The 27,806-nt window shown below is 39.3% G+C and overlaps 2 protein-coding genes and 1 pseudogene across 2 annotated transcripts in view; 1 reads left to right on the top strand and 2 right to left on the bottom strand.

The window, feature by feature from the left end:
* LOC108902762 (cAMP-specific 3',5'-cyclic phosphodiesterase 4D-like) overlaps window positions 1-4,262 on the top strand; it is a 35,124-nt gene extending 30,862 nt beyond the window's left edge. Inside the window, 3 exon segments of the mRNA XM_018704757.2 lie at window positions 1,056-1,238; window positions 2,090-2,527; window positions 2,529-4,262. Coding sequence (XP_018560273.1) covers window positions 1,056-1,238; window positions 2,090-2,527; window positions 2,529-2,678 — 771 coding nt within the window. The 3' untranslated portion in view covers window positions 2,679-4,262.
* A 3,245-nt stretch (window positions 4,263-7,507) lies between these two features.
* Window positions 7,508-11,038, bottom strand: LOC108902764 (gamma-interferon-inducible lysosomal thiol reductase-like; annotated as a pseudogene).
* Window positions 11,039-13,678: 2,640 nt separating this feature from the next.
* Window positions 13,679-25,913, bottom strand: LOC108902763 (phosphatidylinositol 3-kinase regulatory subunit beta). The gene is made up of 10 exons (XM_018704758.2): window positions 25,406-25,913; window positions 24,936-25,041; window positions 24,639-24,737; window positions 22,679-22,859; window positions 22,310-22,435; window positions 22,022-22,164; window positions 21,715-21,891; window positions 21,011-21,082; window positions 20,355-20,516; window positions 13,679-19,992 (listed from the first exon to the last, which is right to left on the bottom strand). Exons 1-10 carry the CDS (start codon window positions 25,527-25,529, stop codon window positions 19,803-19,805), a joined length of 1,380 nt encoding a protein of 459 aa, XP_018560274.2. The 5' UTR covers window positions 25,530-25,913; the 3' UTR covers window positions 13,679-19,802.
* Window positions 25,914-27,806: the final 1,893 nt, after the last annotated feature.

Genomic DNA, 27,806 nt, shown 5'->3' with positions numbered 1-27,806 from the left:
ACAAACGAACACACAGTAATAGTATGCTGCGATTACTTACTAAAAATGTCAACTAAAAGTCCTCACAGTTCTCAGGCACTTGACAGCAACAGGTTTCCACTTTAACCTGTTCCTTCATACATTAACACTACTACTACTAACACTACACTACATACCTAACAAACTCAACAGCTGTTTGCATCTTTGTGCTTGTGTGATGGTGCTGCCTCCTGCTGGACACATAGCTGTCATTACATCTGTGCCGAGCTGAAGTATTGTACAGTGTGGTGGTGACAGGGTTAAGAAAATTATTTTTAGTTGGTGAATACCATCAAAATGAAACTATGATCATAGTATGACCTCATTTATCCTCTGCTTTTATCACCAGTTTATGATATATTAAGCTGTTTGTCACTTCCATACATCCCATTGTTGTTGTGAGTTTTTGGTAATGCTTTATTTTAGAGGTCTGTCAAGTCCAGTTTATTTCCCAGTAATTTCCTGAGAAGTCTCTAATCACAGAAAACATAAAGAGTGATAAGTTGGTACTCTTTCAGTTCTCTCCAAATGCTAAGCTAGCACAACCTTGAGCGTTTTATTTAGACAATAGCAGGGGAGCTACATGTGTAAAATATGAACTGTATCTACAAACAATCAAATAATTCAGCATAACAAGGAATAGAGTTTCTAGTAATACATTAATGACTAATAATTGTTCATTGGAGCTTGAATGCAGCAATTTATTTCATGGAAATTAATCTGTAAATTAAGTCCCCTGTAATTAATACCAAACTGTGTAGTTCTTTTCCAAAAAACATTTAAATATATGATTATAAATGAATGTTGTAGCTCTTTCCTGGCTCAAAAATGCTTCCTCTTCCATTTCCAGTTTCTCAACTCAACCTACAGAAACTTATCATCACCAACAGAAAAACCAAGGAACCCCTCACAGTCCCTCCCACACACTATTAGATTGACAGGAAGGTGTGAATCCAAGTCCCCCGCTCTCAGCATGTCCCTAAAAAGACCCAGACGTCACCACCCAGCAGAGTCTCACTGAGCCTTGTCTCCTCCAGGTTCTGCAGAACATGGTCCACTGTGCCGACCTGAGCAACCCAACCAAACCGCTGGAGCTGTACCGGCAGTGGACGGACCGCATCATGGTGGAGTTCTTCACCCAGGGAGACCGAGAGCGGGACAAGGGCATGGAGATCAGTCCCATGTGTGACAAACACAACGCGTCCATAGAGAAGAGCCAGGTAACACATGCTGATACACAGAGGTGTGGAGGAAACAGAGATACAGTACGAGATAGAAGAAGAGAAGAAGACACTGAAAAGTTATTTAAGAAAAATGTGGGATGAGAGGTATTCATGACCTTCAGGCTACTTTTTATACTTTTTATAGGATGAAGTAAAAATTACATGTTACTCTATTAAACTGAGTATCATTATTTCTTTTTTACTTTTCTAATGAATCATGTATTTTCACTCATAATAGCTGGGAGTAAGCTCACAGAACTGCTTTCCTAAACTGATTACAGTTATTTGAAAATGGCAACCCAGTGTTGTGTTTTTTATCAGGCTAGATGGACTTCCACTTATTAACAGACAAACAGTTGACCCAGCCAGCTGCTTGCAGCTCATCAGTAGTGGTTGTTGTTTGCAGGAATTCTGTGTTGCAGTTCAATATATCAAGCATTTTATCATTAAAATTAGACATTATTTTCTGATTATTGATGAACAGATTCACAGCCCATATCCAGCATTTAGTTCACACAGATTAGGATAAAGTCTGGACAGCAAACTAATGTAAAATGATTTTTCCAAATGAGGTGCAAACCATTTTTGTAGGAAGGTTTATTTCAGATCAAATGTTCTTTATAACTCTTTATATGAGTCACAACATGGCACTAAGAGCCAGATTGGCTGCGGTCTAAACATAGTTTCTATGGCACTGATATATTTTATGCTCATTTCTAGACATTTACACCCATTTTCCTCTGTCAAGTAATTTCAACTCGACATCTTCGACAGAGCTCTGTTTACATTTCTTATATTTCATCTCTGTCTTGTCTGTTTATTACCATCACTGTTGATTTTATGACCAGGTGGGGTTCATCGACTACATTGTCCACCCTCTGTGGGAGACCTGGGCAGACTTGGTGCACCCTGACGCCCAGGACATCCTGGACACCCTGGAGGACAACAGGGAGTGGTACCAGAGCATGATCCCCCGCAGCCCATCGCCCTCCAGCCCAGAGGAGCACCATGCCGAGGTGGAGCCAGGAGGAGGAGCTGTGGGAGCAGGAGGACCTGTCCCTTCAGGAGGAGGTGGAGGGGGAGGAGGAAGTGCAGGGGACAAGTTCCAGTTTGAACTCACGCTGGAGGAAGAGGAGGAGGATGAGGAAGAGGTGGAGTCTGACCTGGAGAGCCCCTTAGAGGAGGAGTCGCAGTCAGGCGGGGAGCGGCACCGGGACTCCTCCTCTCCCTCTCTGTCCCCGGACCCCCGCAGCAGCAGCAGCAGATACCGCCCCCCCTCGCCTCATCCCGTCCCGGACCCTGAGTCTGGCTGGCATGTCGGTGCGGAGCCCACACCCCCACAGGACGCTGGCCTCCCCGGGGCGGGAGGGCACCGACAGGGACAGAGAACTGAGCCAGGAGGGCGATGGGGTGGCGTGCCTGCGCATGGGCACGTAACAACCAGCACAACCTGCCCCGCCCTGAGAGACACGAGCGCCGGGTGTAGGGAGATGGTCGGAGGCAGGGCAGGCCTTTACCAATAAAGTCTGTAAAATCACCACAGTCCCTTTACACTGGAGACACCCTCTCTGGAGAACAGAGGGACGTTCCCCCCTCTGTTTTATTTTAATTTTCTGCAAAGAAGAATCGTTTTAGCCTCTCTTTGGGTGCCTGATAGGCCTTTGTGTCCCATCCTGCTTTGTTGTAGCTTCAGTTCAGAGCGATCCCAGACAAAGACTGCTGCAATTTATACTGGGAAGAAGAGCGGAGCCGAGGCATGATACTCTAACATAAGTCCATAAGATTTAAGGAAATGTCTTCCTCCAAAAATAACTGTCTATGACATTCGGACAAGAACAGCGAATGAGGATTGCGGTGGTTCGACAGGGTCTTGGAAATGATTTTGCACCATAGTTTTAGTTTGAGATATGAAATAATTGAGTCCGTTCGGAATAAGCGAGTATGATTTCTTTGTTTGAGAATGATGTGAGAGATGAATCATTTTACCAAATACAGTATGTAGGTGAGCAGCGAGAAAATCGATGGACCTAAACCTCAGGGTATGAAGAGAAACTAAAAATCTAATGTAGCACAGATGTAGTGGGTACCCCTGACCCGACCCCCGACACCAAACTGTCTTTTCTGTTTGATTTACCTCCAAACTAGAGACTTTGTCTAACCCACGTGTCTCCACATTTAATTAAAACCCTTTAATAGAAAATTTGGCAACTGAAGCAATCAAATGATAAGTATTTAAACCAGCTTGTAGCACCACAGAGATTGAACACTGAAGAAGACTGTGCCACAGTCTCACCTGTTGAAAATACAAAAGACACGCCTATATAATTTGTTTAAGCTTTATTTTTTTTTTACCTGAGATGAATTTAAATGGTGTCATTGTTTTAGGTTTTGATTTTCAAACAGTTCTTTGTTTGTACATTTGCTGGTCTCGTCTGTGTTTATGTGCTTAAAAAGCATTTTTATCAGGGTGCCTCCGGTCCGCAGTAGCACTTTACCGTCTCTGCTGTTCAGCTCTTCTATTCAGTCACACAAAGGGCTTCACCCACTGTAGACCTACTGATCACACAAACACAGTACAGGAAATCTGACGCCGCATACCGAAAGGCAGGGCAGGAAAGTAACTGAACTAATGTCCCAACAGGGGATTTGACCAACTTGGCCAACACAAAAACTCGCGACCTTCCGTGTTCAGATACAGAGTTTAGTTTTAGTTTTTAACTAACTGCAGCATTTGTAATTGAAAACCTTGTGCCTCCTGTAGCTCAGCATGCTCAGATGACAGCATCTTTTATATTTACAAAATCTTTTTCAGAGCTTTGATTGTAAAGGCTGTTGTGTTGGCTACAAATTAATATTATGTGGGAGAATTATTTTTAATCCACAGACTGGAACTCACAGCGTTAAGCCTGTGTGAATTCATTGTAAATACCATGGTTCTCTCTTATTTTGGGAAGAAACTTTAAATGAAACTTATGGCTGTGCGATATGACCAAAATCTCATATCCCAGTAACAAAATATATCTTGTCAGACTTTCGTTATGAACCATGTCCATGCTTAGAGGCAGCCCCTCATTTAGGAACGAGCACTTCGATGTGTCTTTTCTGGTCCTGCTCCCGTGCGGAGCTACACCTTTAATCGCCATGCTGGCATTCACATTTCTGTCTGCAGCCATGAGGTGGCGTGTAAGACTGAAAACTATCATCCAAATGATGAAAAATATGGCTGTAAACGGCGTATTCTGTGACACCATGAAAGAAACGGTAGAGCATAATAAGAATGTTTTTATTTCGTCATATCGCACAGCCCTGAATGAACCTGAACCTGATTATTTCTTTTGAGCCCTTAAAGAGAAGCTACTAGAATGATTTCAGTTAACATTTTCTCCCTCTGACATTTTACATTTAAACCTCAGCTACATGTAAAACACTTGGCTGTTGTGTTAAAGGAGTAATCTATCAATTTCAGTCAGAGTCAGAGATATCCTGACTTTTAGTCCCTATAATACTGGATCCTACATTAACCATAATGCAACTCTCCATGTGTGGTAAATACCCAGATGCCCCGGGGGTACTATTATTAATCTCTAATCTCAAACCCAATCTGAAAATGACTCCGATGACATCACTATGACATCACCAGGGTTATTTTTGTCCTTCCTTTAGAGCCACATTAGACATTGAACTGTTTTGACAGGCTGTACTCAAATAAACTGACCTCCAAGTCTAAAATTAGTGGAGTAGCCCTTTAAATAAGCCGATTTCCTTTATTCCTCATATCAGAAAGGATCTTTTAATTCCACGGTGATGTTACTTTCCGGCTCTGACGACAGGTACAAGCAGCAGAGATCACGAGGAGCACAGTTTCAGATGTTTCTGAGAAGTTTCTGATGAAGTCGCCTGTAGTTCAAACTAAGCCGATTGTGTTCCATCAGGTTATCTGTCAGTCTTATTTGTTCGTTAGTGTCGACTGGGATAACTGTGTGCCATAAGTGTTGAAAACACACAAACACCTGCCAGCCTACGATGCCGTACATTTTTACACTAGAGATTTTAACCTGATGATTGTATCAAAGTCATTGACTTTATAGTGTTAGTTTTTACGAATGATAGATGTCAACAGTATTTAAAGCAGACAATTTCATAGATTTTGTGCAACTTAGGATCAGTCTCTTCAGTCCTTTCCTAATCAGATAGCTGAGACTTGAGAATGTGTGTAGTTTCAGGACTCTCTCTGTACCGAGTACATGTTCAGTCTAGAGCAGTGTTTGTCGCCGTCACTGAGGTAGAAAGACCAGGGAGTGAAACAAGCACTACACAGGATATGATGCACTTCCTGGTCAGGCAGTAGTAGAAAACACTAGTCTAACAGTATTTCATTAACTCAGCTAGTAAGCTTTATTGATCAGCCTTACATGTGATAGGAGAAGTTGGATAAACCTGGTGTTAAAAGACCATTTTGCTGTTAACATGCCAAGCCTCAGATCGTCGTTTGACTCACTGTTCTTTAGGTGTTTCAAAGGTTCCTTCACCATCTTGGAAACCTGGGCCTGAAAAGTGGTCATAAAAATTCAGAATACATTTATAAAACTTTGTATTTCTAAAATGACAAGAGGAAGATGATTCTGTCATTTCAGAGTGAATATTGTCATAAAAGCAATCAAATGATAATCGGAGAAATTAAACTTTGCAAAACTTTATTTAGCAAAAATTAACCATAGATGCCTTCACATGATGAAAATGCCACGTAAACCTCAGCTTTTGTTTTAGTTGGTCACAGACTTTCCCTCCAGCACCATCAGCAGAATCAGCTAAATTTATACTTGCACACTACAATTGTCAAAAACTAGTGAGCACATCACCATGAAAGGTGCTGAATTTTTTGTGGCCTTTTCTTTAGCATCAGTCTGATGATAAACTTGTTTTTTTACATGAAGCACCTTTATGTTGTATTGTGTAATAAACATTGCAGCCTAGTGGGGCTTTAAACTTTAAAAACAGAGACACCAAATGTCTCTTAATATTTAATTGTGTGTGCAGTGTAGCTGGAGCTTCTTCTTTTTTAAAAAAAAACTTTGTTACTGACTCAATTCAGACTTTTTAACACTGGTTACACAGCTTTCTGTCCCCAAAGTCAGTTAATATTTTTGATAACGCATTGATGTTAAATAAGATGAAAAAAGGAGCTCAGATACCAGCAATCATTTTTAAACTTTCGAAAATATATATTACACAGTCTAAAATATTAAATCATCCATCAAGATCATAAGTCATCCATCAATGTAAAAAGAAAATTGCCTGCTTCTTAAGATTTGTTTGAACCATCATAAAGTAGTTTACTTGTTCAATTTATATAAAATGGTTAAAGTGAAATGTAAGAATCTTTGACATTTTTATCAAAACAAAATTCTGAGCTTCCCACAATGTGACAGCTCTGATACAACAGTGATCTAGTCTGTTGAAAACACTGTCAGGCAGTGATGACTTTTTACTTACCTCCAGTTTGTATGGAATAACCTGAAGCACTGAGTCGTACCAGAAACACAACAAATTAATCTCTTTAATGCTTTTACTCTGAAAGTCCTCACATTTTGAAACACTTCCACTTGATATGAACAGAAACACATCACAGTTTTTATGAAAAACTCCATATGTACAGGTTCAGCGTGGCATTTCCATCATGTGAGATGTTTGTGAATTTGAAACATTTAACAAGCAGTTTTCAGTCATCTGAATGTGGAGCTTTTTAGCTCAGTGATCTGAGGCGTTTTGTTGGCGTGTTAAACTCAGCACTGTGGCTCTTCACAGGACATCGGTGCCATACAGTGTTAAATGTGTTGACGAGCAGCAGACTCCCTGTTCTCGCTCCGTTATTGTGTTGCGCTGATACTGCCACCATTACTGTCCATGCAGTCTCGTTTTCTCAGCCTCTGTGTCGTGCAAACTTCTATAAAAGATATTTATTCTTCAAAACATGTCTGTCGAGACAAAGTACTGTAACATAGGACATTTTGATTTTATGTTCTGGAGCCTAAAAATCAAGTATACTTTACAAGTATGTATACATCTGCCACTCCAATGTTTTTGTCAAAGAAAATAAATATATTTTTGTTTCTCATTTTAAGCCAAAAGAGTCTCGGGAGTTCAGGGTGTTTTAAGTGGAAAATGCCAATAAATTATATGGAAATTTACATCAGACTGGCTTGTTATTTCTCTGTTTTACACAGTCAGCCTAAAGAACAAATGGAAAGGTCAGTCAAAAGCAACGAAAGACAAATCAGATTTATTCCACGTTCAAATCTGGTCCCATTAATATGCAATAGACACATAAAATCTCACTGTATGACCCCATATCTGCACTGATATCAACTACAGGCATTCCTGAACAAAAACTAAACAGATTAGTATGAATTTAAATGTTGTTATTTGATACGTTATGGATGTTATGATCTGAAGTTGATTTTGTTGTGTTCAGCAGAAGCTTCTGTCGAGTCTGACCCGGGGCTCCGGTGCAGGCTGGAGGCTTCACCCCCTGCAGACATAAAACAGAGATACAGTCACATCCCAGCATGCCTCATTACATGTCAAATATGGTAAGACAAAGAAGAACTTTATAAATGTGGAGGTTGAAGTGACACAGGTAAAACTGAGGAGACACAATAGGGCTAAAATACATAGTCAGGGACAGCAGTAATGAATAAATATATACAACAAGAATCATCTTTTAAAAAAGGGATGTATGGTGCAAATAAATTTGAAATGACAAAATTATTTTAATCTAAATTAAAAGTTAAAGTAGTTGAAGTGACAAGGAAAAGAGGGGGAAAACAAACCAAAAAAACCCAAGTATGTCCTCACCTTATAAAGCTGACAAACCAAATGGAAAAGAGACGACATCGCCTTGTCCTCATTCTCCTCTGTGTATTCCTGCAACACAGTGGTTCATAATTTTTACTTCTGATTATTTTTAGTTTCCATTAGCTGTCAGAGCTTCATCAGCGACTGTTGACCACAGAGAAATCCAGAGGTAGAGCAGCCGACATGACAACCAGTTATCCTTTTTCTGCCCAAACATGCAACACACAAGTAATCAAGACTGACCTTTCCTGCATCATTTACAATCAGCAGAAACAAGATAATTAAATGATCTTCCAGCATCATGAAGACATGAAAGTTTCATACTTTTCCTTGAATTCCTTTTTTCATTCAACTCCTCTGTTTTTAACTCTCCATCGCTGAGGTTTAACTCACCCACATCAGTTTATGTCTATACATTAATACATCTGATATTTAATCTGCTGTTTACAGCACTACACAACACTGGGTTTAACAATTTGTAAGAGCTATACAAAGTTTTCTATGGATGAGAAGATTCTGCCTTTGTTCATGTTGTCTGTTCACGTCTTTATAACACTGTATATCCCTCTGATCATACTGTATGTAGTCCAGAGTGCCACTAGTGTTTTACCCCGTTGAAGGTGACCCAGGGGACGTGTGTGTGGGCCGGGTTCAGAGCTCTGGTCATCGCAGCGTTATTGTGCATCAGTCGGTATCCCAGATCTCCTTTCACACAGGAGTCCACACTAGACCAGGAGATGGAGGGAGCATAGAGCTGGAGGCACTGAGACGAAAGGAACAGGACAGAGTCTGCGTCACTGACGAGACACATCTGCTGTAATCCAGCAAGAGTTTTTAAAACTGTGCTAAAATCCATAAACCTGGGGGTCAGTGTCAATTTCTCTGTTTACAGTGGGGGATGTAGACAAACGTGTCAACTCTTGACACATTCATGTCTCTTCCTTCTGGTATCAAACAACACAAAATGAATCTGCAACTTTGAGGCATTTTTAAAGAAAAAAAAGGGGGGAACAAATCATTTTGAATGTGTGCCGTTTTTCCCTGAAAACTACACAAACACTGCAAGATCCCAGCAAAATAAACACAAAAAAGAAGGACATGTTTTTCTGTAGATACTCACAGGCTGGGCAGCTTTGAGAACGTCTGCAGCTGACTCCATGCAGTAGATGATGTGAAGTGCTGAGTGTCCAGTTAAGTGGATGATACAGGCCTGAGGAGTACACACACCAGTTCATCATGCTTTTGTGTGAATAAAACACAACAGAGCTACAGATGATTTAAAAAAAACAAAACAGACAAACCTCGATTAAGTTTCCTCTGCATTCAGGCTCCCCGTGCTGACAGGTGAAGGGAGAATTTGCTGATGGAACCTCCTACAAGAGAAATATGTCTTGCTTCTGGGTGACATAAAAATGTGGCATACAACCTCTCTACTTGTCAGAGCTGCTGCATGTGTGTGGTATTAACAGAAGATGAGGATCAGCATACCTTAGCGTTCCCGTAGGGCACCAGAGTGACGGTCATGATGTCCTGCAGCATCGTCCAGGTGGGAAATAGCTGCTGGGAAATGAAGACTCTGCAGGCTGGACACAAACTCTCATAGTACAGAGTGACAGACACTGGAGGAACAGCCTGTTTTGGTCTGGTAGCATTCACCTCCATACACTGCTTCTGAACCTACACAAGAAAAAAAAAAAGACAAGACTGTAATGTGTGTTATGTTGATCTACAAGTTTGAAGTTTTTATTATGGTTAAATATACAGTGGGGTCCCCCCGACAGAAATCTTACATACCGTATATTGCAATAATAAGCGATCTCTTGGCCTTTGGGTGTTGTAAAATAAACAATAGTGATAATAAAGATTAGATTAATGAAAATAATTATGATGTAGCTCATAATATTCGAAGTATGACAAACTGCACATCCTGTTATTTAGCTTTTTCCAGTCATCTTTAAACTGATTAACTTTGTGTTATTTGACCCAGAGCTGCTCTGCCAGTCACATGAAAAACCTCTGGTGTTCAATTTCTGGAGCATGACTCTCATTTAGACGCAGACCAGAGAAACTTTGAACTCTGCTGAACTCAATTTTCCATGTTTTGAGACAATGACGCTCAATGATAATGTTAATATTACAGTGCTCAATAGATTTCCCCCCTCCATCTTCCCAGAACAGACAGAGCAAGAATTTCCTCTTTTCACATGCATGAAGGGAAAAAATATATGTTTGATGTTTCAGATACAGATGACTGTTAGAAATTCTCACGAGACTAAAACTTGAAAAGTCTAATTGGAGCAAAACATAAAGCAGGCCACAACAGGGAAAACAAAGAAGCAGCCTATATGTCAGGTATTTAGCTTGATTTTCTCTTTTTATAGCAGTAAAAATTCTTCACATTTCTACATTTGTACAATTTAGAAACTTTAGTAAAAGACAAAATGTCTCTCTTTTATTGTTATATAATGCTCCACATAATTATCACAATATTTAACACAAATACAGCTGTTTTTGAATACTATTATTCTAAGAAATGAAACTGGGCTGAAACACCCACTACTGTTCAGCCCGAGGAGTTCAAGCATAATAAATAATGTGAAAATAAACTGCTGTGAAATAAACTCCACGGTGTTTATTCTACTCACCTTACACTCTATTGCTATCTCCAGTGATCGACACCACTGAGATGGAGGGTAACGGCAGGCCTGGTCTGGGGTGAGATCCCCCAAAACCTCCCCTGTTCGCACAGAGGAGTAAAAACACAGCCAGCAGTCCTGACAGCTTCATGTCTGATATCAGCAGAAAAGTCCACAACAACCAAACTGACGAGAGAAGAGAGAGGACTGACGCTGCTCCTCCTCAGAGCTGCCTAATCAGCCCCATCACCAGCTAATTAGCGCCAGGTGTGATTGACTGCTGCTGCCGCCTTCAAGGATCCTCGGACACTCCTCCTTCCTGCTCAATAACAAATCATTTATTTGACTGTTCAAAATTGGGATTAATTACAGCAGCATAATCGTTGAGAATGAAGTGGAAAATATGAATGGTGATGTACAAGAAAAAAGCATTCACAAATGCTATGTCAGCTTTCAATGGTGATAAAGCTTCTCCCTACAGGAGTGGATAATATTATGGTTATTGGCCTCCCTCTAGTGGTCTCACATGAGCAGATCAGTGTTTGCAATGTTGCAGTGTTTTTCTTTTATTTGTAAAAATTATTAGGTGCTTATGTGTTACGAACAAACACAACAGTAGAAACTGCATTGAGATCACAATATGGACACAAAACCGCAGAAAAGCGTGTCGGCGGTGTGGAAAAGCTGAATAAACGTCCGAATAAAAACCGTTGACGATAGGCCATCCGGTTACTTGGTGAGACAGGAAAAAAACGTGCGCCATCTTGAAATTTGGTTTCGTCAGGTGGATTTAACAGAACTGACCTGCACTCCAGTCCAACAAGTCAGCAAGGATCTTACTACTCTACAAACGCCTGAAATCGGCGTGAAATATTTTGAACTGTTTCTGAGAAGTTCACCTGCCCCGTCGCGTGCTTTATTGTCAATATTTCCCCTATAAGCAAACGTTACCAACCAGTCGCTTAGAAAGCCACCCGAGAGCAGCTGAATAACTCAACGGCCCCCATCAAGTCTAGAGATGAAAATGTCTTCGAAATGTTCATCCGTGAAAGCACCAAGACAGGGGTGACTTCTAATGCTCGGGCGCCAGCAGTTGTGTGTGGGTATTGTAGCTAACGACGCTGGAATTCTCTCCGGCGATGCTAATGGACGAGCCCAGTGGACCACAACTACTACATGTGAACAAAAATGGCGGAAGGGAAAGCCATCGTGAAAACATGGAATGGACAGTTTGAACCATGCTACTCATATCTGGCATTATAGAGAGCAGTGGACGTTCATCCGTGAAAATCACACCCTTTACCAAACGGCATCAGAAGAATTAATTGTTTACTCTTAGCTACATTGGTGGTCTACAGCTGCAGTCATAGGGGCTGAGGACTATCATGACCTGACTGAACTGAACCTGAACTGACAGGTTGTCTAAGCACCTGGTGAGCCCCAGGCACCTCAAGGACATAATTATTCAGCAGAGTCTGCCCTAAAAGAAGTTCCTTCAAAGGTAAGACGACTATTGTTTTTAACTCAGTGCTGTATACAGCGTTTGGTTGGGTGGGTGTTAATGTTCAATGCACCTGCAGGTTTTGAACTGTCTTAAGCGTCCTCACCTATAAGGGGGAGAGATAACAAACACATGATATCAATGTAAGGGAATTCATGCACTTGGTAAATAATTCCAAGCTATTACATCCCTACTGGTTTTTATTGATAATTATTTTAGTGGAACAAGTATTGAATTTCATGTTGTGTGGTCTTGAAAAGGTTTTAAAAGTCTCAACTTTGCAGAAACCCTGAATGTTGCATGGTTTTCTGTTTGGTCAGCCCAGAGGTTGTTTGAAGTTGTCATGCCTTCACTGTGACAATATTTTAATATACTGTTGTTTACGTTGCTATACTGTATCTCTTGTATTCTGGTGCTCAGTATAACTGCTCTTTGACAGCAGTAGTGGTAGGCTACTGGATGAGTGATCTGACCTTCACTACAGTTTTCTCTGCAGTCATCTGGCACATGATGATATCTTATGTCTGCATGTTCATTGGCACTGGCTTATTTACACAGATGTATGTTGTGGTGTAAACCATAGTACTTAATTAGTGCATCCAACAAGCCTGTTGGGTAAACTACAGTGTTTTTGTACCATACACTCTAGCTGTGTAAAGTATTACTATGTGCAGTAAACCTTTATAGTGTTTAATAGTATGCATGGTGTAAATCTTGGTTTTGTACGACTGCTACATACAGTAAATCTGCATAGTCCTGAATTTACTTGATTCTTGTAAAACCACAGTATGTGTTACTGTGGTACATGGAGTCTGCAGTTGTTGTTGTGTGTAATCTAGAACTTTTGTTGTAAAACAGGATTGATATGTCAGAGCTGGGACAACGAGTCTATTAATCAGTTAGTCACTTAAAACAAAATCAATCTGCAGTTAATTCAATAATCAATTAATTGTTGCAGTCATTTCACCAGCAAAAAGTCCAAACATTTGGTGGTTGCAGCTTTTCAGATGTGAGGATTTGCTGCATTATCTGGCTTCATTTGAAAGAAAAATAAATATATTTGGATTTTGGACTTTTGTGTGGACAGAACAAGACATTAAGATGTTATTTAAGGCTCTCGGGAGACTATGAGGAGCATTTTTCACAATTGTGTGACATTCTATACATTAAACAATTAATCAAGGCAATAATCAGCATATTAGTCTATGATGAAAATAACAGCTAGTTGCAGCCCTTATAGAAATGAGTGGTATTTGTGGTGTACATTGTGTTAATTGAGGCTTTTGGTGTGAACACAACACCTCTAGAAAAAGATTTGAAATCCTCAGGTTATAAAATAATATTCAACAACTCTTTAAATCATCATCATCTCAAATTTATTTGGGGATCTGAAAGTGCATACAGTAACAGTAATGCACTAGGTAAAGTCAGGTTTTACACCAAAATGTTTGAAACCATCAGTTTATTTCAGATGTAACTCCTAATGGAAACTATTTTAATGCCTGATTAAACACAAAAAGCTGAATGTTGTTGCATAATTATTACAGTAAATAAACATTTACAATAACAGTATTTTCTTACAGCAATAGGCTATTAACTAAGGGTAGCTAAATGCTTTAGATTAAAGCAGAGAGACCAGTCAATACAGCTACAACAGAGAAAATGAAAGTTACAGAAACATTGTTTTAACAGGTACTATTTTGAGTGTGATGCAGAGACAAGTAGAGGTATTTGATTGTATGCACAGCTCAAAGTGAAACAAAACCTATTGAAATATAAGTCCCTGGATTTCAGACATTTAAAGATGTTGATAACTAATGTCTTTATCTAACTGAGGATGAAATGGAAAACAAACAAATCTCCAAAATGTTGTGGTTTCTGTTTGATAAATATTACAGCTAGATCCAGTCATTTTATGGCATGGAACAAAGTTGATGGGAATAGATGAGCCACTGTATGGCAGCTGAGCACATCAGTTACTAACCAGCTTCCTTCCTCTTAACCCTACCCATAACTACACCAAACCCATAATAGATATAACCATTCCTATATTTAGAAAACGTAACCTTCAAAGTAAATCTCCAGTGTAATACCTAAACACGTACCACTCCAAACCTACCTGTACCTACGTAACCAGTTCCCTCGTTTAACCTCGTCTAACCCTGCACCTAAACATGTCTGTATAACAATCTGTTCACCACACTGAACACTGATCTTGACCAGATCTGCTAAAAACCAAACCAAAAGTGACTGCTTTCAAAATTGCATTCAGTGCAAATGCTTTTGAACATCTGGCTCAAGCAGTTTCTAATTAATTAATCTCACAATATCTGTGCCATACAGTTACAGTATGATTAAAGTTAGCCAAGCAAAACCACTTCGTTAAAGTTTTGGAAAGATGTAGTTGCAGTTAAATACACAAAACAAGGAAATATTAATTATTGTTCTGAGGTATAGGTCATCAAACATGTTACAAGCCCATCCACCATCCCAGCCTCAAAACCCATACCTTAACCTCTCTACCTAAATAGCACAATACTTGGATTGTGTAAATCGTGTCCTGCAGAATGGTCCAATATGAACATACTTCATAGAGAGGAGGGAAGCATGTAATACTTTCCCCTCCCAGGAATTAAACCTAGCTTTATTACCACTAAAAACCATCACCATTATGTTACATCAGAGAACCTGACAAACTTATTGTTATCTTCCTATTTTACAACATTGCTTTTATTCAGTCATTCCTATATCTCACAATATCAAGCCTTTAAATCAAATCTCATCAACCCAAGCAAATGGTCCTAATTACGAAGACTTTCCTAAAGACATCTGACTTTAATTTCTCTTAAACCAAACAAAGGCTGATAGCAGCTGTACACCAGCTCTGTCTTCCACTAAGTCAGTCTTCCATGCCATAAATCCATGGTATCCACCACAAATTTCAACAAACTTTTAAACTCAAGAAGAAGAACAAATCTTTCAGATTGTAATTCTCCCTGGTAGGAGGATTAAAATCAAATAAAGAAACATAAGTATAAAATGGCAATACCACTTTTTTCCCTTTCATTTAGTTATAGATATGGTATTAAATATTTTTGAAAGATCTAAATATCTAGTTCTTAGGTGCTTATCTAGATAAGTATTTGTTGCAGTAAAACTTCAGACTGCTTTATAACACCAGGTAGTTTGTCATGAAAAATTTGTTGTACAGAGAACTACTTAACATGATTTCTTCAAAATAAGAGAAAAACGCCAAACCAAATGATAGCACCTAAGGTTTCTTGCCAACACACACCAATATTTGAAAAACCTTCAGCTGAACGTAAATCATGACACATTTTTTATGATATGAGACACCAATTATTTTCCCACAAAACAGTAATAATTTTGAAGTGTGTTTTCAGTAACTTGTTTGTTCATTTTTGTTTGCACAGTGATAAAACATTTAAGTCACAAAAACCAACAGTGACAACAGAAAAAGACCAGATTGCGCACAAACAGTTAAAAAATACAAAGATGTTTCGTCTGTACAGAACTAAACACCATTAAGAGGTCAGCTCATTAAAGATGTCACAGAGGAAAAAAAAAAAACTTGAAAACTCATATTAGTGCTTTACCAGTGCTACGACATATCAATCTCATCAGCAACTTGTCCATATTTAGCACCACCACATGTCCACCTGCTTCAGTGAGAAGGTGGATGTACATAAAGACAGTCATAGTATCTCCACCTCATGTGAGATACTTGTGTGCAAATGCTATGCTTTAAATCTATACTCCACAGAGCAGTGGTGTAGTCTGAATGTGCACATATAAACTGTGTACACCTTTTCTCTGTTCCTGCTACAAAATTAACTTGGATATGTAAAGTTTCTTCTTTTTTTTTTTTTTTTTAGTATTCACAATATTAAATAAACTTATCTTTCCAGTGTTATACCCAGACTCAATCTGTTTGCTGTGCAAAAAGTAAAAAAAAAAAAAAAAAAAAAAGACGTATCTTGAATGACATCCATGTTTACTGTGTAACAATTAACTATGAGATGAAATGAGCACATTAATACTCTTGCTAAGTAGACTACACCACCGTCACAGAGTCTTAATTTCTACACACAGGAGTGTAGTACACAGGATATAACAAAACAGTCTGAACAGCTGTCCAAAATTTCAAACTTTGATTCTAGCTTTAAAAAGTAAAAGTTTTGCTTGCACTGCCATCTAGTGGCTGTGTCATGCTCTGTCAACAACCTGTGCAATGCCAGCATTTAACATTTCACTGCTGTGCAACGTTGTATCGAGGATTCATGTGGTCACAAGCACAGCAGATCATATCTTTTTGAAAAAGGGAAACGTGATAAGAACGCCCCATACTGTATGACTGACTTTTGATCATAGGGAAGTGCATGTAAGGAAAACTACAGAAATGAGTGCCTAGCACCGATCATAGAGACAAAGTGAAAACAAGCAAAAAAAAAAAAAAAGAACATGCCGAGACTTTGACAAAACACGCCTAACCCATTGAAAGAAAGGTCACAAAACCTATCTTTTATAGCTGGTGGTGAACTTAGTTAGAACTGGTATCAAAACAGTACTCAACCATAATGTCCCTATTATAATTATTAGTAATACATTTAATACCTAGGTACCTATCTGTTACACAACGATGGCATGCAGAATCAAACATTTACACCTTTTCACTGCCACTAAGTAGGAATAGGGCACATTTTTCCAACTCCCTTCATGGCAATAAACAGTCCGACAAAACTGATAACTTCAAGTGTTTGTACGCGACGAGCATCAAGCATGTGTTTGACGTAAGTGACTCCTTAAACCAGTATATAATATTAAACAGAAAAATAAAAATATTCTATTCAAACCAGTGACAGAATGTAAAATCAGCTACTCTTATTTGCTTTAATGGGCAACCCACACTGACAGAGCTACAGTGTATTAAATGACTACTGTATTTTCCTCTATAAAAAATAATTTGAATGATTCACTGTAACCCACAAGCACCACCTCATCTCCACTTACAAAGTGCACAATCAAAGGAGTCCCAGTTACCTAACCAGGGCTGGAGGGACCTGGATAGGCCTGAAACGTAAACAGTTTCTATTTCAAGAGATAATTATCATAATAGATGTACTTTTCTATCACCATTTTGAATATACCTCACACTTATGAAGAAAACAAAGGTATGTTCTGCTGCTGTGTACCAACATTTATCTAACAAGAAAATTTCAATATCATGATTTGTACACATTTTATGGTAATATACTCTGTTTGGTCCACCATAGCTGGAATATACCATGATAGCTAGTTGCTAACATGACTGCCGTCATAGTAATAATTTTAAAACTGGTCAGTTTTCAGTTGTTCTGTGTTGATGTACCAGTAGTTCTGTACAGCTCCTCTTTAAACATGGATATATGATTTTAATACTCATTTTTAGACTCTGTGTCTTTAGTTACAGTTTCCAGCTGTACATGTCAGATCATGGCTAAAACTGAACAATAATCTAATTAAGTTCAACACCATCCAAATTATTATCTCTTGATTTTCTGATTATTTATGTCACATTTATGTCACATAAATTACATCTGGTATATAAGTCTTTATCATGTTTATCAGCTTCCCATACCCAGTGTGATGTAAATTCAATATGGCAACCTGCAGGGGAAGAAGTTCTCTTTAACCTATACATTACTGTTTTTATTGTGGCTTTGTATCTGACTAGACACAGCCTGAGTGTCTGGTTCATCAGAACATTGTTGTCTATAAGAGGAATATGGTGGCTGGAACAGAAGCATTGAAAGGCACTTTTCAACCATATCCTACAGAACTGGAAACCTATTAGTCCTGTACAGTATATTATCACTCTACATCCATCTCCAGACCACTTATCAAAGCTCTGAGATCACTGACTCTAACCATAACTCTTCAGAGAACCACGGAGAAACCAGATTTAAAACCTCGCATACACCTAAGAAACTGCTTTTTTCATGGGGGATTGATTTTCCAAAATTTGCTTGTACACAACTCACAGATGTGTCTGTCAGTGTTTGCTTGTGCCTTAAAACTTTGAAGTATTAATGAGTGAGCTTAAAGCAACACATAGAGTGTCAAAACTTTACCTTGATTGTCACAGTTTTCTATAAACTAAAAATATAAAACAAATTTGCCTTCAGAATATTTTAAAAGATGCTGTAGTGTATGTAAAGCATGAATAAAACTCAAACATAGAATCCATCAATTCCTATGTATCTTTTCTTATTTATAATGTGTTATTATGCAATATGTGAAATCATTATTATGAATCTCCAGCTCCGATCTCTGTGCTTGTGTGTTTTGTAGTTGTCATGTTTTGGATAAAGTGCTGTTTGTCTCCTCATTTTTTCTACATTACTCATACTGTACATGTGCTGGCTAAGTATATGGAGGAACACAACAAATCCACCTCTCTCAAAGCTTAAAAAGTGAATTTTGCTCAGAGCACTCAACATGCCAATACAGCATAATAAAGAGCATGAGTTTGAGTTGTTGGACAGAAATATTTTAGAAATGTTTGAGGTACGGTATAAGGCAAGAGTGGCCAAATCTAGAGACAGGGACTGCATGAAACTTAATATATAACTTCTTAAATATTTATGATTTCTTGTGCTTGCCTTTCAGGAAAAAAAAACAAAACAACTAACATTAAAGATTAAAATTAACATCTAGTGTGGATTAGTGGATAACTTCCATCAGTATCTCTGCACTAGAGAAATATTCCATGTCTGCTTTGATTGTGTTTGTTAGAAAAGTGATTACTTTTGTATTAGTATTCTGAGAGTTAGATACTTGTACCCTGATATTGTCTTCATAAATCACTGTCCAAAGTGTTGCAAGTTTAATACCAGCACAGATTTGGGAAATTTGCTGATACCAGAATTAATGTTGTTGCAATGAGGCATTTTTTTTCATTACTACCTCAGTAAAAATTAAAAACAAAACAAAAAAATAATAAAATTAAAACCTCAGTAAGTTACTGCAAAATATTTAATTCAGTCTTGAATCCTGTAAATGCTAAGTACTTAATCCCAGCTGTACTTTGCAAGCTGTATGTGCAGATGGCAAATAAATGGGATTTTTAACAATAGAAATAATAGTTTTAAAAACGAAAATGGATTAGAACAGAGCTGCAGTCTGTCTTTCTGAAACAATCCCTGGGACTCCAAACGGCATCTCTGTTCACCTGAATTAGTTGGCAAACTGATACCAGGAGCTAAAAACAAAGCTAGCAATGACCTAATGAACCTTAAAACTACTGTGGAAAATGGCTCAAAATCTGCTTTAAGTAACTTAGCAAAGTGTTTCAGTGATGTGTTTTTTGTTTTCCGTGACATCATACCAACGCAGGATTATTACATATTCAAATCTTAGCACTGAAGCTGTTTGTGAAAATTCTCGTATGGTGACAGCACTAACCGGTACTCTGTCAGAGCCTGGTAACAGTGTCCATATTGGTGCGTCCTCGGTGCTGATACAGTGAAGCTTTGGGTAAGCGCCATCAGGTTGGCGTGCTGGTGTGTCTCAGCTGGGCTGCTGGCTGAGAGCGGGCCAGGCCAGAGTTACATTCAGCTGCTGGTTGTGCTGGATCAGGGACGTGTGTCGGTAGTGGAGGACCAGCTCTCTCAGCGATGAGTACAGGTTGTATGGCTCAGCAAAGCCGTACCCCGTGGACGTCCTGTAGATCACACAGTGCTTCACCTCCCCGTCCACACTGCATGAGAGAAAACCTAATTGTGTCACTTTCTGTGCACGATTAACATTTTCAACAAAAGATATTAAGTCCAACACACACAGACAAGATTAGGAGTTTATTTGGACTGCGACTTGTGTGTAATGACACTGTAATGAAATTTAGGTTGGGAAAAAAAAAAAAAAACTCCAGCAGGCATCAGTCAGTCATCAGAAGTCCCAAATAAGCCCCCAAAAAGGCTTCATTATACAAATACGTTTAATCAAGTGGTCACTTCGACCTCCAGGAAGGTAAAAGAGGCATTTACACTATTTACAGTACATTAAAATGTAGTAATTTCTAAGTTTAAATGCCTAAAACATGCAAATTTGAAAAGTACTCACACAACAGAGCAGGCAAAGGAGCCTCTCTGAGTCTGACTGTCTCTGATGAGGAAGGTCCCGTCCCTCCTCCCCCTCAGCAGTTCCTCTGCCTCCTTTCGTCTCATACCACCAACATACCAGCTCCTCTCCTCTTGATGTGTATCATCTGCCAGGGTGTATGGGCTAAAGGGCAGTAGGGAGGTGGGAGGGTTAGATTAGGCAGATGAATATACCTTCAAAGCAGACAATTCTCCACAAAGTTACATGCATCCCATAGCTATGACCTGTCCTTCAGACTTGCCACTTTACCCTATATTAACTGATGATACAAACAGAAAAAATAGACATGAAACTGGCACAATGAGCTTCATTTAATAACTGCTGCCAAAGATTGCACGTAAATCCATTTATGCCATTTAAAATGAGCTAATATAACATTTAGCTGCTATACTTCACTGTGTCTACACATGGCCCAGATGTTTGATTATGTGCTTGTGCTTGTTGCCAAGACTTGTGTACACACTAGAAGTATGTTTCAGGCTGTAGTAAGTGGAAAATGATCTGCATTACCTAAGCTGGAATACATGTAGCAAAAGCGATTCCTGTATGCTCCTCACTTTTCTGTTGTAGTGACAAAGCTGTGAGTTCAGTTGACCTACATAAATAATGATACTCACTCTTCTTCTTCATTCCTGATACCCAGCCAGTCATTAATCTGGCTCTGCCTAGTGCCTTGCTGGGTGAGCCAGCTGAAACATGGACAAAACGCAGTTAGTAGGCTGCAATATGTGGATGTTAGCAGAACATGTTAGTAAGAGCAGTCGTAACAGTTATTTGACAAAATACCCAACTGTGATACAGACGGTTTTACTATCAAGATAGGAAACCCAGACAAAAAAGCAATATAAAACTGTGTCCCTTACAGTTTTTGGAATGCAATATCTTTTCCATTCACAACCTAACAAAAGCTTTATAGGCCACATCTGTTTATTTGAATTTATTGTAGAAGAGGGTGAGATTCAGCTAGAAGGACATACTCTTCCCATTAGACTAACAGTCGATCCCTGTTCTGAGCATACTTGGGATCCACAGCTGTGGCAACATGGGATGAGAACAGCTGACTGCTTTTTCTATGTTTACAGCTCAGCTTAGTCATCAGTATGTGATGGACTGTCTTTGAACTAAACATTTTATCTCAGATGCGTTTCATCTCGTGTCCACTCGTTAGCTTATTTACCAGAGTCATGTTAACACACCTGACTTGCACAGGGGCTGGGAGCCATGTGGGGGTCTACTGATATGCAAACAGATGTATATAATAATACCATGCATGATATATTCATAGGGGATAGCAGTGCAGAACATGAGGTGCTAAACTTACAGCAGGTATTGATCTCTGATCTTCCTGAGCTGTACCAGGTCGGGCTTCAGGCTGTTCATTTTCCTGTCGACCTCCTTGTGAGCCAGCGCCTTCTTTCTTAGCTCTTCCTCCAACTTCTTCTTGCTGTTGTGGATCTCCTCCACCCTCAACTGTAGCTCATCAGAGTTGCTTTGAATCCTTGGAACAGGAGAAAGAACAACTTCAGTAATAATTGCTGAATGGGCATGGCTAGCCCTTAGAAAATAAGTAAACTGGAGTACATGAAAAGTGACAGTCAGAGAAAAAGGCTTGGCATTTGGAAACATACTTGTCTGTCTCTGTGCTGTGGTCCAATGTGAGGAACATGTTGATGTATTCCTTGCTGTAGCGTTCTTGAGTTTCACACTCCTCCTCAAAGATCCGAATGATTTCACTGAAGGCCTCGATGGCCGTCCGCTTGCTCTGCAGGTCCTGGAAAGAATATCTTTGTTTATATATTCTAGCTAACAGAGTTTTTAGAGTCAAAGCTCTGTGATAAAGCAGTCAGAAATGAAATACTAACTTGATGTTAACAGATTTACTACTTAGTTAATTTAGGTTTAGGCTGCTGTTGTACCTGGGAGGTGTTGTTAAACTCCTCAAACAGACGGTCATACTCTTTGCTCTTCTCTTTGTATTGATCCTGAAATATCCTCAGCTGTTCTCCAACCGCATCAATGTCAACTTCCATCTCAACCTGCTGCTGTTCAGATGAGAAATTAAGAGATGTTGGACCAAATCAATTTCTAAAGCTACTATGATGCATTTAGTCTGATCTAAACTAACATTACATTGTCTAAAATTTTAGACAATTAAAAGCATCCTTGTAATGAACTGCTTTCTTGCTCATTATCTCTGTTGATAGTTTTAGCATAGCCAACTGCTACAAGTGAGATATGTAATATAAGAGAGCATACATTCATAGATGGAGGCCTCAAAAACCCACCTGCTGGTATCTGGATATGGGGTAGAGTAGCCGTGTGTCCAGTTTGGAGTTGTACTGGGCCAGTGACTTGTTCTGGTAATACTGGATCAGGTCCACCACAGAGGAGAAGGCCAGGGGCTCAGAGAAGCCATATTTACCCCCATGATGGAAAATCTTTATCAGTCTGTTGGAACCATCTTTTCTGTAAAAGTCAAAAAATAATGTTTTTAAGTAGATACCAATGGAAAACTGTTGGTAATTTAGTTTTTTGACTGAGCTACTGGAGGAAAGTTTTCTTCTTCAGCTAGTTTTTCTATTATGAAAGAACCACCTAATACCACCTGTGTTTAATATTACATCCCTATACAGTCACTTGAAGGAAGGCTGTATTCCTCCTCCTCCTCAAATCCAACATCTAATGGTGAAGAAAGTAGTAGTAAAACATCAATCTTTTTTTTTTTAATCAGAAAACTAAGAATGGTACAAATCAATATTCCAATTATTACATTACTGTTTAAGTGATCTATCAGTTAGATTCTCCCTTGCTCAAATGGTACAAAATTAATCTTATGTTCCTAAATCATATTTTCCTTGTCAAACATTGTGGCTAGTGAAATTCCAAGTGGTCTTCAACTTTAAACAGTGCCTGGTAACTAAAAGGGCGTGATCCAGAAATCTTGGGGGGGTTGGAACGTGATTGGGATCTCACAGGTCCTGAAGGATTTATCACAAATGTTCTGGGTGTGGGATATATTTACTCTAATGTGGGCAGGAGCAGGCGGTCAGCATCATGCTTGTGGGATGAAATTTCATATATCTATTACTGGGTTTAATGGTTCATGTAAATGCATTGTCTTGACCACAGATCTGCACAGAACTTCTAAATCTGGATGCTAATGTCCAACTAAGACTGTGTCATGTCTCCGGCCAAACGAAAAACTTGTCTACATCAGCTGTGAAGTGAAAGTAGCAAGTCAGCAGCTTTAGTCTTTAATTACTGTTCACACTGGATCTGTTCATCCACAGAACTGTGGTACTCAGATAAGGAAGAGTTTTAATTAACAGTCCATGGACATGGATGGAAGAATCAAGTGATTCCATACATAGGACCTACTTGGGCGGCCCACCCAGGTAGATGAAATTGGTCTGTTTAAACTTAGGTAAATCTTACATTAGAACACTTTTATTTTACTCTTTTCAAACTAGTTTTGGCCACACACCTGTTAGAGATGCCTGTGCTGCAGTAACTGAGTGGAGACTAGAAGCTTCACTGCAGTCGTCTAGCTAGCGTCTGAGGTGTTTACTGGACATCTATAAAGTATAGCTACAGAAAGTACACTCTCCCCATCTAAATGTACATGGGTCACACACTGCGCCACCTGCCGCCACTAAATTGTTAACCATGGGGAAACACTGAGAATATAGAAGTCTAATAAGAGCTTTGGGTCACAGTTACACAAGACAAGCAAGGGCCAAGTGTAAGAAAGATGGTGTAGACAGCACTGATGAAAGTCAGAGTGTGTCTTTTCCTCTTCCTTCAGACAGATGTGAAATGGATTACTGGAAAAACTCAACTATGTAGACGGTGTTATGTTGCTGACAACTGAAGTCTGCGCCAAACTCTAATCAACAAAGCTTTCTGTCTGAAACCTAGTCAGTCCTGATTCAGCTAAAATTAGACAGAAACCAGGAAATGTATAATATTACACTGTAAAACCAGTAAAACTAAATTTAGACTTTGAAACCAGAAAACTAAAGTTAGATTTTGAAAGCAGGAAATGATAAGTGACATCTGACTATATGTATTCAATGTAGGACAACCATATCCCATAAATACTGAGGACTGATTATTGTAATATTAGCAACTAAAAAGGCTAGAAACACTAGTACTCATGCAAAACCATAGTTGTAGCATAATAAAATGTAACCAAAATCCTGATGGAGAAATGTCATTCTTTTTCTCAGCCAAAAAAGAATTTACCTCAGTGTGAGGGTGTATTCCCCTTTAACACGACTTGAAGCATCTCGGACCAGGAATGTGCCATCAGGGGTGTTTCTCATCATTTCGTTTACTTCCTCTCTAAACAATACACAATGGACACAAAGGTTTCCAACAGTTCATGCAGGGGTTTGATGAAAATAACTCATTAACAAAAAAGGGTGCAGAAGCCTCAAAAACTCATATATTGTAAGAATTGCCATCAATGATACAGTATGAGTTTAAGACAGTTCACAGGCAAATGTAGTTGGCAACACACCAAATGAAAATATTCTGTACCTCGAGATGTTGCCCCAGTACCACGGTGCATCGGACAGCTGGTTGTCGTCAGCGCTGGAGTCGCAGGCTGCCATCGCTTTGGTTATGTTGTTCTTGGGTTGAAGTTCTTCACAAAGGAGATTCACCAAAAAAACAAAAAAGGACAAAAATAGAGAGATTTAAGTATTCAGAAGAGTCATTTTTTAAAAATCAAAATATAAGGTCACCAAGTATTAAGTTTTTTAAGGGTACTCATTCTGGACAGTCTCTATTGTTTAAGTCATTTTTTGATTCAAAGATGCTTTTTTTTTCACAAGCAGATTATTTCTAGGGTTAAAGTTCTGATTTAAAAAATGACAACACTACAAAAGAGGAGTATTTGGAATAAAAGGTACAGTAGGTTGTGCTAATAATCCCCACAAAAGTGATTAATATGCTACAAGAGATCTGTTATACTTCAACAAGCAGAACATAGAGATGTTGGAGAGTACCTCCTTCCTTGGCAACGTTGTTTCTCAGGGCAGGAAACACATCGTCATGGTCAACAAGGGAAGAAAGGTCCTGTAGGAACGTGGTCAGGGTGTGAGACTGAGCCTCGCTGTTGTTTTGGCCCATCTCAGGCTCCAAGAACTCTGAAACATCAACCGCACAACGTCCCAGTGTTACCCCCTGAAGTCAGTTCAGGCCAGTCTGTATGAGGCTATCTGCACTTTGTGGCTGTTCAGCACACACTGCTGGCCCACTGACAAGGCCTCAAGAGGGAGATATCGTTGTGTTGCTTAGTCTTGCACCATGTGGGAGACTCTGTCCAGACTAGTCTGCTGACAGGTGACACTGTCTGACTGCCTAAAATACCAGAACTGGCACTCCTCAGTGCTCAGGCACAGTCAGCCACACTCCGTGCTGCTTAGTGCCCCGACCTCGCCTTGCCTCGCCTCGCCTCGCCTAACAAACAACAGCTGTCTCCAGAGAGATGCCATGTCGGCCTGAAGGGCCGGAGCTGATGTGCCAGTGTGCCTGTTTGTGTTTATTGTCCTCTTTTGTGTGTGTGTGTGTGTGTGTGTGTGTGTGTGTTAATGTGGCATCAGGGAAGAAGGGAAAGGTGAGAACCTGTCTGCCAGCCATTTCCTGAAAGCATTGCATTTACGTGTGAAGTGTTTGTGTTTACCAGTGTGTGGCTGTGCACACAAGCGCAGCTGCATGTGTATTGAGAGGCGTGCTGTTAGCGGTTGATGTAAATCATCCCTTCAGCACTTGTGATGGCATGCCTGGAGATGCATTAAATCGCTGCTGCAGATGGAGTTGTATGTTGGAGGAATCACATGTATGCTGCTGTAAAATTAGAAAGGGCGGAAACTCATAAACCCAGGGAGCTGCAAACACTGAAGCTCTGTCAAAACTTGCCTGGTAGAGAAACCTGAGAGAAGCTGTGCGTGTAATGGATCCTCAATCTGGAGTTTTTAGAGCTGAAATAATTAGTTGATTAATTGGCAGAATATTAAATCAACAACGGTTTTCTTTATTCAAACAAAATTGCCTAACACTCCCTAGTTCTAGCTGCCCAGTTCTTTTCCTTTACATGCTTGTTTGCATGTTTTGTTGTGTTTTAAATTAAATTTGTAAATTTCCCCCTTGTGGGACTAATAAAGGATTATCCTGTCTTATTTATTTGTGTTTTTTTGTTACAGTAAACTGACTATCTCTGGGTTTTGGACAGTTGGTCAAGGAAAACAATCAATTTAAAAGCACCTTGAGAAAATGTAATGGGCTTTTTTTCCTGATTTAATGAATTGGATGAATCTGAATTGATGAATCAAGTAAGGAGCTCAATAATCATGAAATTGTTAGTTGCAGGGATTCTGCTAGCCATTAGTTAAAGATGTGAGAGTGTTTCAGTGAGCCTCAGTGACTATTCCGGTGGCAAGGATGTGAGAAATCTTTATCTTTACAGCCAAAGAAATACTGCCATATATCTGCTAAATCTATTCAAAACTAAACCAAAATCACAAAGTAAAAATATTCAAACTGCTGAATAAGATAAGATAATCCTTTATTAGTCCCACGGGGGGGGGGGGGGGTTACAATACACAAACTGGTTTTTAAGTTTGACTCCGCTTTGACTGGATGTCAAGTCAAGACAGGATCATTTTCAGCACTGAATCACAACAAAAGTTATCATAAGGCACTTCTCATATAAAGCAGGTCTAAACGAAGCAAAAACCTCGAGCAGAACCAGACTCAGGGTGGGCAAATTTCTTGGGTGTTGTAGTTGACTTTCTTCCTGTAGTTTTTATGCACACAGTCTTGTACTGTGACTATTTGTTAAAACAGGAGTAATATTATTTCCATACCTACTCATTTAATACGTCTCATGTCTTACCAGTCCTCTTGAAGTGGCTCCAACTGCCAGTCAGCTAATATCCTGTACTAAAAGTGAAGCATGGCTTTTACTCCCTGAACCCTGTGTGACTGAAATAACTTCACTTTGTGACTAAATGTATGATTGCTAAATATAAATGACTGATTACTGTAAATGTTACCATCACCCAGCAAAATAACAGTTGCTAAAATTAACAAAAAAGAAAGAAAAAAAATTAGCATCAGATGAATTGAGTTCATGCCTACAGAAAAGAAATGCTGAAGATTCTCTAAAGGCTCATTACATGTAGCAGTGGTTTAGTTTGTAAAGCTGCAGCTTTGTTGCACAAAGAAAGCCAACACCTTTTCACAATTACTATTATTTCAAAATCACATCTATATGAATGTTTAAAATGCTTAAAAATAACAATGTAATGTTACCTTGATCTGCTGGTGAAGGCTCAGGCCCAGTAGCCATGGACATGTCTGTCTGCTGTTGTGATTGGTTAAGAGGTGATGACATCATCGCAGGAA

This window comes from Lates calcarifer, linkage group LG17 (assembly GCF_001640805.2).
Source record: "Lates calcarifer isolate ASB-BC8 linkage group LG17, TLL_Latcal_v3, whole genome shotgun sequence".
NCBI lineage: Eukaryota > Metazoa > Chordata > Actinopteri > Centropomidae > Lates > Lates calcarifer.
Note: the sequence above shows the minus strand (reverse complement) of the source record. Positions and strands in the feature narration are given on the sequence as shown.